Raw genomic sequence first — 15,310 nt, forward strand, 5'->3', positions numbered from 1 at the left:
TGCGCAGGCCTGCAGTCACACACTCGGCCCCGACTCATCACCCGATCGGTGTGCAGGCCTGCAGTCACACACTCGGCCCCGACTCATCACCCCGGTCGGTGCGCAGGCCTGCAGTCACACACCACTCGGCCCCGACTCATCACCCGATCGGTGCGCAGGCCTGCAGTCACACACGCGGCCCCGACTCATCTATGTTTCTTAGAGAAGGTCCGGGAGACACACAGAATCTGCCTGTATCTCTCCTCCAAAAGCGACAGAAGATGACAGCAAGGACATACAATCAGCATGAACTCACCAGGACAAAGGAAAAAGCACCGGAAGTCTCTGGGGACAGGCAAGGCCGGCACATGGCGGGCGCGCTGAGGGGCCGCCGGGGAGAAGCCAGTCTGGACAAGAGCAGCAGAGTCGGGGCTGGAGCTCACGGCCACCCTCGGCCCCCACAGCCCCGTCCAGCAGGGACAGGATGCTGACGACAGAGGGGGACCGGCCGGGCGGAGGCAGAGCCCGCCCCTCCCCGGGTGCTGGGCACTGACCTGGGCAGGAGCCCTGGGGAAGGGGCGAGGGCGACCACCAAGCAGGCTTGCGCAGCCTCAGACTGTGCTGACCCCGTTCCCAGCAGCCCGAAAGCTCCGCTTTGACTTCATAAACAAAGCCGTGTTTAAAGTCGGATGGGGCATTTCTCTCTGTGTCGCTGGCTTACATCACACTTCCATGAATACGTCTGCACGAACGCTACTCTTTACAACTGATTTGGGTCCGAGGGACAACCTGTTTTGGGCTTTTGGAAATAGATCCATTCTCTACCGGGAATAAAGTTCTTCACATGCAGACGATCTTAAAGGTGGGCGCAGAGAAGAAGAAAGATTACAGGACAGTACCACCTAGAGGACAGCGGCGGGGCTGGGAGGAGGCCCGAGCGCTGCCCCGGCGCAGGCGCGGGCCACCCGCAGAAGAACTCTGCTCTGGAAGCACCAGGGAGCCCCCTAAAGACACAGGACTGCAGGCTCCCAACACCGTGCGTGCTAACTCAGTCCAACGCTGTGTCGCCCCACGGACTGCAGCCCGCCAGGCTCCTCTGTCCATGCCATCCCCCAGGCAAGGATACTGGAGTGGGTCGCCATGCCCTCCTCCAGGGGATCTTCCCGACCCAGAGCTCGGGCCCGTGTCTCGCATCTCCTGAATCGGCAGGTGGGTTCTTCACTAGCACCGCCTGGGAAGTCCTCCGACACCAGGGCCGGGTTCAATCCCTGGTCAGAGGACTGAGACCCTTTAAGCCGCGCGATGTGGCCTACATAAATAAAAAAATGTGCGTGCCCTAAATTTGTATACACATAGTCTACGCAGGCAAAGTAAAAGACCAACAAAACCATGGGTAGAAAGGGGCAAACCCACAGCCGCCATGGAGACTTTAATACGCTCCTGCAGCGACAGGCAGACAGGCAGAGCCAGGAGCAGTGAGCCCTGGGGGAAGCCTGGCCCCAGTGGTGTGCACACGCACCGCAGCCCCTGCAGAGACACGTTCTTTTCACGTGTCCAAACTGACTGTAACTGACCAGACAGATGTTGGGCCATGAAGTCAAAGCATTCAGAAGACCGAAATCCTGCAGAATATTGTCTCTAAACACAGAAGAATCAAGCTGGCTATAAGAAAAGACCCAACAACACTAACAATCCATGGGGTCAGAGGGAAAAGCTCACCGGAGAAACCTAACACATTCTGATGTGAGTCATAATTAGAAGCCCACCACCTGCCCTCTCAGTAGTCAACAGCACAGTTGTCAAGCCCTGCTGGACTGGGGAGCGGCTGGCTGAGGGTGTGCTGGCCGCCGCCATTCACAGCAGCAGTGGGCAGCCAGGCGGGTCCTTGAGAGCCACGGACAAGGAGACCAGGCTGCAAGGAAGGATGCTCCACCTCACCCGGCATGCCGGTGAGGGCTGCGAAGCCTGGCAACACGTCCCGTTGGGAGGCACTCGGGTGCCAGCACGTCCCTGAAAGGGTGCTCACAGAGGCCTGAGGCGCCCCAGCAGGGTGCCCTGCCTGAGAGACAACAGCCAACATCGTGCCCGGCTGTGAGAGCATGGTGCATCCTCTCAAATCAGCAACCAGACACCTGGACACAGTGTGGTGCTGGAGGTTCTAGACAGCACTGTCAGGGAAGAAATTTAACCGGTGCCTAGACTAGACAGTAAAGCAAGGCTACATCGATTTTCAGATGACATGATCTCATATATAGAAGATTCTCAGAAATCCATTAAAAAACTATTAAATGGGATTTTCAAGGGTTGCAGGATACAAGATCAATACACAAATATCTATCATATTCTATACACTGGCAACAAACAATCAAAAAATGAAATAAAGAAAGCAATTTCATTTATAATAGCATCAAAAGGATGAAATATTTAAAATAAATTAGCAAAGATGAAAAATTTATACTTTGAAAACCACAAAAATTGTTTGAACAAGTTAAGGAAGACCTAAACCAATGCAAAGGCACTCTGCACCAGGGGTGAGGAGACTCCGCCTTATTAAAAGAGCACCATCCCTGTCCCCAGACTCATCTTCAGACGCCACTGGTCCCCGTCCCCAGACTCACTGACAGAGGCCACTGGTCCCCGTCCCCAGACTCACTGACAGAGGCCACTGGTCCCCGTCCCCAGACTCACTGACAGAGCCCACTGGTCCCCGTCCCCAGACTCATCAACAGAGGCCACTGCTCCCCGTCCCCAGACTCATCTTCAGAGCCCACTGCTCCCCGTCCCCAGACTCATCAGCAGAGCCCACTGGTCTCTGTCCAGTTCTCAGTGGGCTCTTTGCAGAAACTGACAAATGCAACCTAAAACTTGTCTGTAAATTCAAGGGACTCAGAACAGGCAACAAAACAGTGTTAAAAATGAAGAACAAACGGGGAGGAGTCAAACTTCCTGACTTCAGAACGTGCTACTAAGATGCAACCAGCAAAACGCTGACATGAGCCTGCAGGGCGGAGGCGAGAGCCCAAACCCCTGCCGGTCGCCGCCTCCCGACAAGGGCGCCACGGAGGAGTAGCCTCCTCAGCAGTGGTGCTGGGAAAATGGGTACCCACGTGCAGAAGAGTGCAGGTGGGCACTTACCTGAACACCAGACGCAAACACGAACTCAAGGTGCCCGAAACCTCAGCCTGAGAACTAAGACCACAAAACTCGGACGGAAACACCACTTTATAAACCTCTGCTACTTGGACGGAATCAGGCAATCTTTCTTACTAACGACACAAACGCACAGGCGACAGAGGAGTGAACAGACCGCACATCTTCAAAATTAAACCCTCTGTGCTTCACAGTTCGCCGTCAACCCACAGAATGGGTGAACGCTTTTTGCAAATCATAGAACTGATGAAAGACTTATGTATGGAGCACATAAAGAACTTTTACCACTTAATAAGAAGACAAATAACCCAATTAAAAACAGGCCAAGCTTAGAACAGACACTTCTCCCATCTGTTGTGGGCTGGCACTCTCACAAAACACAACGAAAGTGGTCACACTGCAGGTCAAACTGCTGTCCCCACGTCATTTCTGTGCTCACTGAGACGGACTGGCTTCAGAAGGCGCGGGCCCACTGGGTCCCGAGGGCGCATGGAGCAGCCCCACAATGACTGCAGCAAGCCCAGGGTGCCCAGCAGGGGCCCAACGGCTGGGGTGGGGCCGCCTCGAACAGTTCCTCCCGGCAGGCGTGCTGGTCGCTGCGGGCCGCCACGCTCGCCCTCTGCCCCGCACCCCATCCTGCCTGGGAGCCCACCCGCCCCTGCAGCCCCCGCAGGGAAATACCGTTCTGCAGGGTCTGTGCTCGCGACTCCTTTCCCAGGCTCACGTGGAAGCCGCCGCCCAGCGTTGGGGCTTTGCCAGCACCTAGAAACACAGATCAGACGGGTGAGCCAAAGCCCAGCAGAGATCCGTGGCAACAGTTTTTCGTTGCCTCTGGTGTTTCCAGAGCAAGAACTCAGAGGGGTCAGCACGCAGACCAGGAGTCTGCAGTGAGTGACCCCCACCCTACCGCCTCCTCTGCCCTGCCCTGGAGCCCAGAGGAGACCGTCACACAGCGCCCGCCTCCCCAGGCTGCAGCGCAGGTCTGGCCCCTCACTTGGCCCTGCAGCCCTGGGCCGGCCCCTCTCATGTTACCACAGCCATCTCGGGGGGAGGGGGCTGCGGGCTCCTGGAGGGGAGCCTTGTCCGTGGGGCTGGAGGTCTGCAAGAGGCACCTGTGCGTGCCCACCCACCCACCCGCAGCAGTAATCTAAGGACCCTGCTCCCAGAGCGTAGCCGCGGCTGCACTCAAGAGCACTCCGCCTTGAATCTCCCACCAACTCCAAGCCACCCCAGGAAGTCTCAGATACTCTGCTCCACAGGGCTTCAGGGCTGGACTTCTGCCCTGATAGCCTCCTCTGGAGACAGCCAGGTGGACATCCGAAGGTTCACTAGACTTAACAAGCCCCAGCCCTGAAGCGTGATCATCAAATGAGCCCCACGCCAAAGGGAGGGCCTGGACGCCAGAGCACAGCAGTGGGGCGGGAGGAGCTGCCCGACCGGAGTCCAGCATGCCTGTCACAAAGCACAGGCCACAGCACTAGACGCTCAAGTCAGGGGGCAGGACCGCACAGTCAGCCACGGGGCCTGCGGGAGGACCACGTGGAGGCTCATGTGTCAGGAAGCGGAAGAGCCAGATCTCTGAGATCTGAGAGGAGGCCCCCAGGAAAACGCATGGCCCAAGTCCTGGGGCCGTGAGGCTCGCCTGGGTCATCCCTGGGCGGCCACAAATGCAGACAGCAGGAGAACAAGCTGGCCTTCGGCTTATCTCTGGCTGTGGCATCTGTGATCTTTTGGACACAGGAGCCACCACAGCAGCCACCTGCCCAGGAACACCACACTGAGACCTGCGTGCGGTGTCCCAGTGCTGCCCAACTTTTATTTCAGAAGAAGGGAAAAAATATCACCGTTTTAACTGAAATGAGTCTGTGTCTTAAATAAAACTGTTACAAGAATTCTGCATTAGAGGACAGACAGGGAAGCAGTCTAAACCCGCTGAAGCCCCGGGTTCCAGGAGCACGGACTCGGGGGCCTCCCTCCCAGCCACCTCCCCCGGCCTGCCTGCCCGGACAGACCCGGCGACCAGCACGGGCCACACAGAGATACCGCCGGAGCAGTGTGGAAGTGGTTTGGGTGAGTGTTCAATGGCCGGCAAGGCCTGAAGTCCGCCCCGCCCTCCCCTCCCCTCCCATCCAGCTCTCCCCTGACCCTCTCTCCAGCAGGCTGTCCTCCCCAGCCCCGCCGTCTCTCCCATGCCCCCAGCACCTGTCCTGGGGCTGCCCAGCCGCATCTGCTCCGGAAGCTGGCTCCTGACTCACTCTCCCCAGGCGCACTCGCACACACTCACTCACACTCGCACACACTCACACTCGCACACACTCACACACACACCACTGGTGCTCTCCAAGGTGCCTGTGTATAGCCTCAGTCCCCCACATGCAGAGGAGGCACAGGGCCTGAGTTCTGGCAAGGAAGGAGCCTCCCTGGGCCGGGCCAGCAGGGGAGGGGAGGGGTGGGGACAGACACCAGCCCCGGGACGTGGTCACAGCAGACACACATGGAGAGCAGTGGTGGAAGGTGTGAAAAGTGCTTGTTCAGCAAGTCTCAGACCACTCACCACCGGCTGGGCTCCGCTGAAGCCTGGAGGAAAGTTTGAGCTCCACCTCTGGCCAAAACCACCAGTGCATGCTGTGCTAGTCCTTCAGAGGCCCTTCACACTGTTCCCTCCACTAAAAACATCTGATATTTTCTATAACAAGATCCTGTAACAAACAAGATACAACCAGCTAAAGCTATCAAGTAGAAGGCGGTGCAGTTTCCACCACCCGAGGTGGGCCAAGAGCGCCCCCGTGTGGACAGCATGGGTATGGCCAGTATCTGCACCCAGGGCACCGCCTCGGGCTGGGGTCTGCAAAGGCCAGAAGGTCCAAGACCCAACGCTTGCGACTCCGCAGGGGCGGAGGGGAGACTGGGGCCCTGCTCAGCCACTCTGAGCGTGGAGGACCAGCGGAAACAACAACACCCCGAGAGCAGACAGAGAAAAGCAGCACGCTGCCCCTCCTCCAGTTCACTCCCAGGCCCGTCCAACACGGATCGGCCAAGCCCTTCCTAGGCCTGTACTCACTATTCAAAGTGCGGGGCCTCTGTTGCTGCTGTGAAAGTCCTTTTAAGGGAGGACGACCGCACGAGGTCCAGCTGGGCAATTCCAGGACAGAAGGGAAATCCAGTGGCCCCTCGGCCTGAGCTCAGACGTGGGGATAACGCTTCTAGAGCACCCGAAAGGTCCTGGGAAGTCCACACTGAGCCCACGCATGGGCTTGTGGATGGACACAGACCTCGGACGCTGGTGAAGAAACAGCTAACCCGGGCGGCTGCCTAAACGTCTTTCAACCGAAGAGCTTCTCATCACAGAGGCAGGTCTGAGTGTGGAAACCACCCAGCACGGAGCACACGAGGTGACCCAGCAGCAGCACACGTTTTAGGACCGAGGTCCTCTCACCCAGCTGCCTCCAGGACAGAACTCAGCCACTTCCTGGGAGCAGGTCCCTTCCGCCTGGACCTCAGGGGGGCCACAGGATAGAAACAGCCTTTCGAAAAACGGTGCTGAGGGAGTTCCCTGGTGGCCTGGTGGTTAGGATTCTGGGCTTTCACTGCCAAGGCCCAGGTTCAGTGCCTGGCCAGGTGGCGCGTGGCCAAAAAGAAAAACAACACAGTGCTGGGGAACCGGACATCCACTGCAAAAAGCAAACCTCAGCCGCACACCACACCCGATATGAGGCTTAAACGCAAAATGGTCATGAGTCTAAACATAAAATATGAAAAAGTAAAACTTAGAAGAACAGTGTGTCTCGGGCTTAGGGAGTTTCTTAGAATGACAGAAAAAGTACAATTTGGAGGAGAACGGGACGACAGAGGGTGAGCTGGTTGGATGGCATCACCGACTCAATGGACATGAGTTTGAGCAAATTCCGGGAGATAGTGAAGGACAGGAAAGCCTGGAATGCTGGAGTCCATGGGGTCCCAGAGAGTAGGACACAGCTTAGCAACTAAACAACAATAAAAAAAAAAAATCAATAAAGGGGACCGCACCTAATTTAAGCTTTTAATCACAATTTTAAACTTTTGCAAATAACCTGTCTAGCAAAGGACTTGTAACTACAATATTTAAAGAGCGCTCAAAACTCACCCTGTATAAAAACAGCAAGAAAACAACCTGCATAAAAACTATGCACAAAACTACCGGAGCAGACATTTCAGCAAGGGGGATTCACAGCTGTTCAGCATCACTGTGCCCTAGGGGAGAGCATCAGCATGAGAGGAGACACCACAACACACTAGGAACACACGGAAAGCACCTGTAACGGTACAGGCAGCACCAAGTCCTGGGTAAGCAGCTTATGAGAATGCAAAATGGTGTTGCCACATTGGAAAGTCAGTTTGGCGGCTTGTTACCCCGTTAAACACACAGCTACCATCCGGTCCTGGGTGACCCGCGTCCGTGGCAGGAGCCACCCCCAAGTTCCCGCAGCTCTCTCCGGATCGCCTCGGACTCGCCTTGGAAGGGGCCCCGCTGCTTGCAGCGCCCCGGGCGAGTCGCCGGGGTCCCGGGCTGAGGGACGGAAGCGGGTCCCCAAGGGTGGCTCCGGGCCCTGGAGAACCAGCCGCGGGCGCCGGGGGTCGGGGAGCTCCGTCCTCAGGGCGCAGCGACTGAGTCCCGAGGCGCGAAGATCCCTACCCCGGAGCCGCGGGGCTGAGCCGACCACCGCGCGGGGTGCGGGAGGCTGACGTCCTCGACCCCGGACAACCGGCCCCGAGGGGCCAGGCAACTGCGGGCGGACCACAACTGGAGCCCGGGCCGCCCTCCGTTACCGAGCCGCTCCCGCCCGACCCGGCCCCCGGGGCCAGCCCCCGCCCCCGGCCCCCTGCACACCGCCCCCCGGCCCCCGGCCCCCGCCGCCCCCGGTCCCTGGTCCCAGGCCCCCGGCTCCCCGGGACCCCCCGCCGCCCACCGGGACGCACCGTCCAGGGACACGAACTGCCCCACGGCCGACGAGCCGCCGCCGCTGTTCTCCACGAACTGCACCTCGGACACGATGATGTTGTCCTCGAGCACCGAGCCGCAACCGGTGCACACGGCATCGCCGCGCGCCGCGTCCAGCTCGATGTCGGTGCCGCCGCACCCGCGGCACACGCGGCCCGTCATGCCGGCGGCTCCGGGGGCCCGGCCCGCGCTCCAGGCCGCCCGCCGCCGCCGCCGCCGCGCCGCTCAGACTCTCGCGAGGCCGCCGCCGCCGCCGCGCCGGCCGATTCGTAGCGGCAGATTCGCCGCGCGCGCACTGGGACGGCGACGCCCGCCGCGGCCGTGCCCGGCGGGACGGCCGCGGACTCCTGGGCCGAGGACTCGAAACTGCCGCCCCGCGCCGGGAACGCAGCCACCGGGCCCGGGACTCGGACCCACAGGCCGCAACGGCGGGCGCCGGGCTGGAGGGGGGCGGGGCGGGGCGGGGCGGGGCGGGGCCCGGGGCGGGGCGGGGCCACTGCTCATAGGCGGGGCCTGGGCCGGCGCCTGTCGCGGTGGGCGGGGCATGGTGGGCTGGCGGGCGAATCCCAGGACGTGGGCGTGGCTAGAGGTGGGCGGGGCCTGGAAAGGGGCGCTCAAGACTGGTCGGCTCAGGTCAAGGGTGGAGACCCGGCGGCGGGCCCGGCTCGCTGCCTACAGGCCGGGCCTCCGCTTGTGGGTGCTCCGGACCCCCAGTGCCTGCAGGCCCGGCCTCCGCCTGCCGGTGCCCCCCCACCCCGCGCCCGCGCGCTCTGCCGGCAGGCCTTACCCCGTAACAGTCGCTCGTGCCGCCCTTGTTCACCCACGGCAGGCACGTTTCTGTTGTTACATCGTCTCCAGATGCCGTTGGGTCCCCGGAAATGGGCCTGAAAAGAAATGCGCAAGACCGTATTTTCTCCTCTCAGCCGCGTGACCTGATCTGAGTTTCCCAACCAGGGATTGAACCCGGCCTGCCACAGCGAAAGTCCAGAGCCTTAACCACTAAGCCAGCAGGGAACTTCCAAGACCGTTTCTTAAAAAACTTAAACCTTGACTATGGGAGCTCTAACTAAATCCGAAAATGTCCCGTTCCCACTTGAAAGCAGTGTTGTAAATACTTAAACTCTTCATGAGTCAGTGTGTAAATTCGATTTAATCCCAGCCATAATGTCAACAGGATTTTCACATAACTCAATAAGCCGATCCTAAAGTCATATGAATGACATACTCCACAAGAACAGTCAAGAAAATTCTAAAAAAAAAAAAAAAAAAGAAAATTCTAAAAGAAAGCTTAAGAAGAGGGAAATTGCCCTTCTGTATATGAAAATATTATATCCGGTTATATCCATTAAGCCACATGGTATTTGTACAGGGACAAATGGACTAAAACCCAGAGTACAGACACAACCCCAGCTGTGTGTGGAAATTTAGGGGTCTCGAACCATTGTGGAAAAGACAGACCGTTCAATGGTGTTGGAATTCCCGTTGAGAGGAGGGGAGGGATGAATCGAAGCCCAGCCTCACACTGTTCTAAAACTAAATCCCAAGTGTCACGGAGTGGTGAAAGTAGAAACAGGCTCCCACAGTCTGTACAGGAGGGCTGAGCAGCCTCCAGGAGATGGTGCAGGACAGGGGAGCCATGCAGCGGTACAGGAGCGCTGAGCAACCTCCAGGAGATGGTGCAGGACAGGGGAGCCATGCAGCAGTACAGGAGCGCTGAGCAACCTCCAGGAGACAGTGCAGGACCGGGAAGCCACACAGCAGTGCATGGGGTCGCCAAGAGCTGGACGCGACTGGCAGTGTACAGAGCAGGCGGGAACTGCAGTGGGTCTCAGTCTGGAGGAGGGTGGTCTGAGCGTGTCTCGCCCTCCAGGGCATCCTCGCCACAGGGCGTGGAGGCCTAGCCGGTTAAGCTTGATGACGGGCGGGACAGCTAGTCTTTCGTCGGGAAGAGCAGTTTCTGTCTCCCATCTCGTGCTGAGGAAACAGGTTGCTGCCGTGACAAGACATGTCTTCGTGCACGTGTACTTGTTCCTCAGGGAGGACCCCAGAGTATTTCTCCCTTCAACAGACTTCACACAGGCACCTTGATCCCCAGAATTGCCCTATGAAATTACCGCCTCATGGCCCGATATTTCACTGGCCAAATTTCAGTATGTTAGTCATCAATTGTTGCCTTACAAATAACCACAAAAGTTAGCAGTTTAAAATGACAAGCCTTTATCATCTCACAGATTCTGTGGGTCTGGGGTCTGGGAGGGGCTTCACAGGACAGTTCTGGCCTGGGGTCTTCAGAGGCTGTGATCACAGTTTTGGCCAGGGCTTGTCCTCTGAAGACTGGACTGGACTGGGGAGGGCGGTCTGCCTCCAAGCTCCCTCACATGATTCTTGGTGGGGCCTGAGCCTCTCCCAGGGGTCCCTGCAGTGTCCTCACCAGGGGGCGGTGGGCTTCCCCACTGCCAGGGGCCGGGAACCGCAGGACAGAAGCTGTGAGGTTTTGATGACTCACTGTCACTGCACCAGCTCCACCTGGGCGTCAAGCCCACACCCGAGGACAGAGGACCTGGGACATATTTGAAAGCACCCCAAGCTGCCCCCATGCCCCTCCCTGACACATGCATGGGGCCCAGAGGCCCGGGCTGGCCCCGAACTCCAAGCCTGCTGCGGGCTTCTGAGGGCACCAGCGTGGGAACCCCGAGGGAGCCGATGAGAGAGAGACCTGGGGTCTGGGGCGCTGAGAGCGCCTCCCGCCCCACGCAGCAGAGAAAAGGGTCCCAAGACAGAGAGCCAGGCCAGCCCCAGAGCAGCAGCTGCGCAGGACGCTGGACACTGGACGGCTGTCTCCCTCCTGCACCTGTCACTGGGTAGAGCGGAGGACGAGAGGCCGCCCGGGCACGGGGTGGAGCCCCCCGCCCAGCTGGGCCCTGGAGTCAGAGCAGAGGTCTCCCATCCCCCACCCAGAGCCAGGCTGGACCGGCCCCTCTCTCCTGCAGCCGAGACCATGGGTGCAGATGTACTCTGGGGGTTGGGGTAGAGGGGACGGGGTCTGAAGAGACACCTGCCTTCCTGCAGGGAGTCCCGGGGGGCAGGAGGCCTCTCTCCTCCCCATCCAGTGGGGAGAGGGGCAGGAGTCGTCCCTGGACCTCACGAGGGGGGATGGGGGGCCTGAGGAGGGAGCCCGCCCCTCCCCCTGGCTGGAGGCCTGCCCAGCTGCAGGACTCCACGTGTCTTGTGTGGACCCGGAGGTGGGGACCTGGGCGGGGCTTGATGAGTGTCTGAGAACATGGGGCGTTTGAGGGACCTTGTGGCTTGGCCACTGCCCTGCGTCAGGGACACAAATAGGAACAGCCAGGCGGCTGGAGAGGGGACAGGGCCTGCAGGAGGGGCTGCTCACGTCCAGGGCACAGCTTGAAGCCATCAGTCACTGCCCTGCAGCACTTTCAAGGCACGTCCCATGCATGGTCTTCTTTGCTTGCATCATTTCTGTTGAAAAATTCTGGGTTTTTGTATTTTGTTGCACTTCAAAGCAAGGTAGAGTTTTTTTCCTAAATGCTTTAAAAATTTTTAAATCTCTTTCTAGGAGTCCAATTACACCCATGTTGGATTTTTACTGTGTCCTCTATGCCTGTGTGTTTTTAGACTTGTTTTTCTCTCCTTGTTCCCATCTGGGTATTTTCTACTTACATAATTTCCATTTCACTAATCCTCTCTTCTGCTGTGTGTGATCTGCTTTTAAAACCATCTATTCAGTTGTTCACAGGTCTTATTCTATGTATTTTTACCTCTTTTTTCCCCCTTCCTGTTTCCAACTGAGTATTTTCTACTTACATAATTTCCATTTCACTAATCCTCTCTTCTGCTGTGTGTGATCTGCTTTTAAAACCATCTATTCTGTTATTCATTTCAGCTATTTTATATTTCAGTTCTACAATTTCCAAATGATTCTTTTACTTTAGATTTCAGTTCTGTGATGAAATTCTCCATTTGTTTCCATTGATTTTCTCAAACATATTAATCAGATTTTAAGGTTCATTCTAATCATTCCAATATTGGTGACCTATGGATTTACATCTGTGATTTTTCTTGGCTTGTGTGAAACTGTTTTCTGGTGCACCTGATAATTTTGGAATAAATGATGACCACTATGAAGAAAAACTGTGAGGTTCTGGGAGATGCTTTTGTTATTTAGAGAGATTTTCCTTATGTCAGTCACACAGGTGGGGGCCCATACTTGATAGAACTCCAAGCTTTACTCCAGGTTTTGTAGGGCTCTCTGTCTTCCTGCTTCTCGGGCACCTTCGGGCAAAGGCGGTTGCGTCAGCGCATCATCTCACCACACTGCACGCAAACAAATCTCGAGTATTTGACAGCAGGTGGCCCGGGGACACTTTGCTGCAGGGCTTGCACCTGGACAGACATCTCCTCCAGCAACAAAACACAAAGTAACTATAAGGGACTGAAAATAACTGCCTGCAGGCACAGTTAAGCCAAATTAGGGACAACAAGATACAAAAAGACCAAAAAGCCCAAGCCTTCTGAAGAGCCAGCAGTAAAAGCAGGGCGTCAGGAGCACGGGCTGGGAACTGCACACACCCCCTGCACGGGCGCGCGTGCTCAGCGGCTCACGGGGGCGCGTGCTCAGCGGCTCAGGGGTGTCCGCCTCCTTGCGACCCCAAGGACTACAGCCCGCCAGGCTCCTCTGTCCATGGGATTCTCCAGGCAAGAACACTGGAATGGGTTGCCATGCCGTCCTCCAGGGGATCTTCCTGACCCAGGGATCAAACCTGTGTCTCCTGTGGCTCCTGCATGGCAGGCAGATTCTTTACCGCTGAGTCACTGGGGAAGCCCCAAGCTCCCTAACCAGGGATCAAATCCAAACCCAGGCCCACCACAGTGAAAGCGCCAAGTCCTGGACTGGACCCTCAGGGACTTCCCCCCGCTTCTAAGTGAACACATGTGTTAGGGCTGACTGTAACCCTGTCCAGAGGCCTGGGAGGCGGGCGCTGCCTCTGTGCTCTCCCTCAGGCTCCCTCCAGGCAGCCCGCATCTCCCGCAGTGGAGATTGTGCACACGTTCCTGACCTGAATTTCTTGTCTGGCCTCTAGTACTTTCTATTGATTAAGGAGGCCAAGAGCCTGGGTGGGTCACACCCAGGTCACACTTGCCCACGTGCGGCAGTCAGCACAGGTAAGAGACCGGGCTGGGCCCCAGGCTTTCGTCCCCTGAACATCACCAGCGCTGTGCCGGCGGGCAGGGCCTCCCCTGAACATCACCAGCGCTGTGCCGGCGGGCAGGGCCTCCCCTGAACATCACCAGCGCTGTGCCCGCGGGCAGGGCCTCCCCTGAACATCACCAGCGCTGTGCCCGCGGGCAGGGCCTCCCCTGAACATCACCAGCTCGGTGCCCGCGGGCAGGGCCTCCAAGTCTTGGTCTCGTCCTCTGCATACCAGAGGCGATGGGGCCTCCATCCCAGCACCGCGCCAGGCAGGCAGTGATGACGGCAGACCCCTGCGCTGCCTGTCCCGCCCACCCCCATCAGGTCCACTGGGGGTGGGGCAGTCCGCCGTCCGCCGCAGAAGCCACGGGCCAGCACCCGCATGTCCCACCTCCTGGGTTCCACCCCACCCCACCACGGGCAGAAGGGGGTTCCTTATGTGGCAGGTCAGCTGATCAGCAGTCACCTGCCCACCCTGGATCTCTCTGGTCCCTCCCGGGGATGGGGTGGACAGCAGCCTGACCTCTTTCTACAGCTCCTTCCAGGCCTGAGCTCTGCAGCATGCCAGTCAGCTCCAGAGCCGCAGGCACCTGGGATGGCCTCAGATATGGCGAGCATCAGCAGGAGCAGGAGCGAGGCCGTGGCTGCTGTCTTTGGGGATAGAAACTTTCCAGGTACCGTCTGCTCCACTGTCAGCAGAATCTTCACGAGGGGCGTGCTGAGGGGCCAGGGAGAGGAACGGCCAGTAGCTCAGCAACCTAGGAGTCACCTGGCCTCACCAGGGAAAGCAGTCAACACGACACGGTTCCTCTGCCGGCCTGGAGGGGCTGGACTTGGCACAGGGAGTCTAAGAGCACCGGGGCTGCTGCACGCTTTGGCCTCGAGACTGCCTTCAGCCAAGGCGTTGCCTCCGCTGAGCACCCCGAGACGCCCCTGAAGGCCTGGTCAAGTGTCACACTCAGGGTCCAGAGCGTCCGAGAGAGGAGCACAGGCTGCCCCGTGTGGCCCCCTGGATGTCCTCACGTCTTGAAGCCTCGGTTGTTCCCCACGACCCCAGTATGTGTCTCAAGAAGGAAAGGGCCTGGGGCGGGGACCGTCGTCCCGGGTAAGAGCAATCAACATGCAATGTGATTAGAATAGCTGGACCTTTTTTTTTTTTTTAGATGAACCTGTTTTCCAAACCCCTAGTCCACTGCAAACCTTAGTATTATGTATAAACACATAATCTTCCCCAAAGGGGAAGATGCCAACTAGTTACGATTACAGAAAAGCCCAGCACGGCCAAAAAATCAAATAAATAAATAGAATTTTAAAAAATGAAACAATAAAGCGACTCCCTCCACGGCCTGTCGGGGGCTCTCACTGGCCTGCAGCGCCTGGAGTTTTGTTGGCGTCCAGACGCTCTCCCGCTTTTCCTCTGTGTTTGTTTTGCTTTCTGTCCTGCGTCTCCCCCTCAGGAGTTTTGTCCTTTCTCCCGGGAGACCGTCGGTTTCCACGCCTGAGCTGGTGTTCCCTCCTCTCTTCCCATCCACCCCAAACCCGAGGGGTCACCAGGTCACTCTGGGCATCCTCCTGCGGCTGGCCGCCCCCCCGCCCCGGGGCAGCAGCAGCACACTCCTGGTGCTCTAGACGTCCCTCCGCCACTGACACCAACCTCAGAAAAAACGGTGTCCCTCAGGTGTCTTCTTGCTCAAAACTGCACAAAGCCTGGCATTTGGGGCCTGCCTCCACTGCCTGGACTTTATTTCTTCTGCTTGAAAAATAATATTGCTTTTCAGTACCAAAATCATGTTTACTAACTGTGAAACATTATAAAAACAAAAATAAATAAAACGCTAAGGAAACCCAGAAGTCATTTCCAGGTTAATCCGGACAGCTCTGAGGTGGAAGTGCACTCGCGGGCACGGCCACTGCTTCGTCCCACGCTTCGTGAATTATCCGGGAACGCCCACTGTTGGCGTCTCCGTTAGGGCCTTGCTATTTACTTTCCT

At 57.8% G+C, this 15,310-nt stretch overlaps 1 protein-coding gene across 5 annotated transcripts in view; it reads right to left on the bottom strand.

Moving 5' to 3' along the window:
- Nucleotides 1–8,366, bottom strand: part of BRF1 (BRF1 general transcription factor IIIB subunit) — a 53,204-nt gene extending 44,838 nt beyond the window's left edge. For 2 of the 5 annotated variants that reach the window (XM_070775890.1, XM_070775887.1), the window contains exons 1-2: nt 8,086–8,360; nt 3,811–3,891 (exon numbers count right to left, since the gene is read on the bottom strand). In XM_070775890.1, the coding sequence (XP_070631991.1) occupies nt 3,811–3,891; nt 8,086–8,269 (265 nt within the window). In that variant the 5' untranslated portion in view covers nt 8,270–8,360. Of the gene's footprint in view, nt 1–1,494; nt 1,507–3,759; nt 3,892–5,683; nt 5,809–8,085 lie in introns of those variants that run through there. The other 3 variants (XM_070775895.1, XM_070775889.1, XM_070775888.1) reach the window with 3 other exon arrangements.
- Between the last annotated feature and the right edge of the window lie 6,944 nt (nt 8,367–15,310).

Source organism: Bos indicus, chromosome 21, assembly GCF_029378745.1.
Source record: "Bos indicus isolate NIAB-ARS_2022 breed Sahiwal x Tharparkar chromosome 21, NIAB-ARS_B.indTharparkar_mat_pri_1.0, whole genome shotgun sequence".
Taxonomy (NCBI): Eukaryota; Metazoa; Chordata; class Mammalia; order Artiodactyla; family Bovidae; genus Bos; species Bos indicus.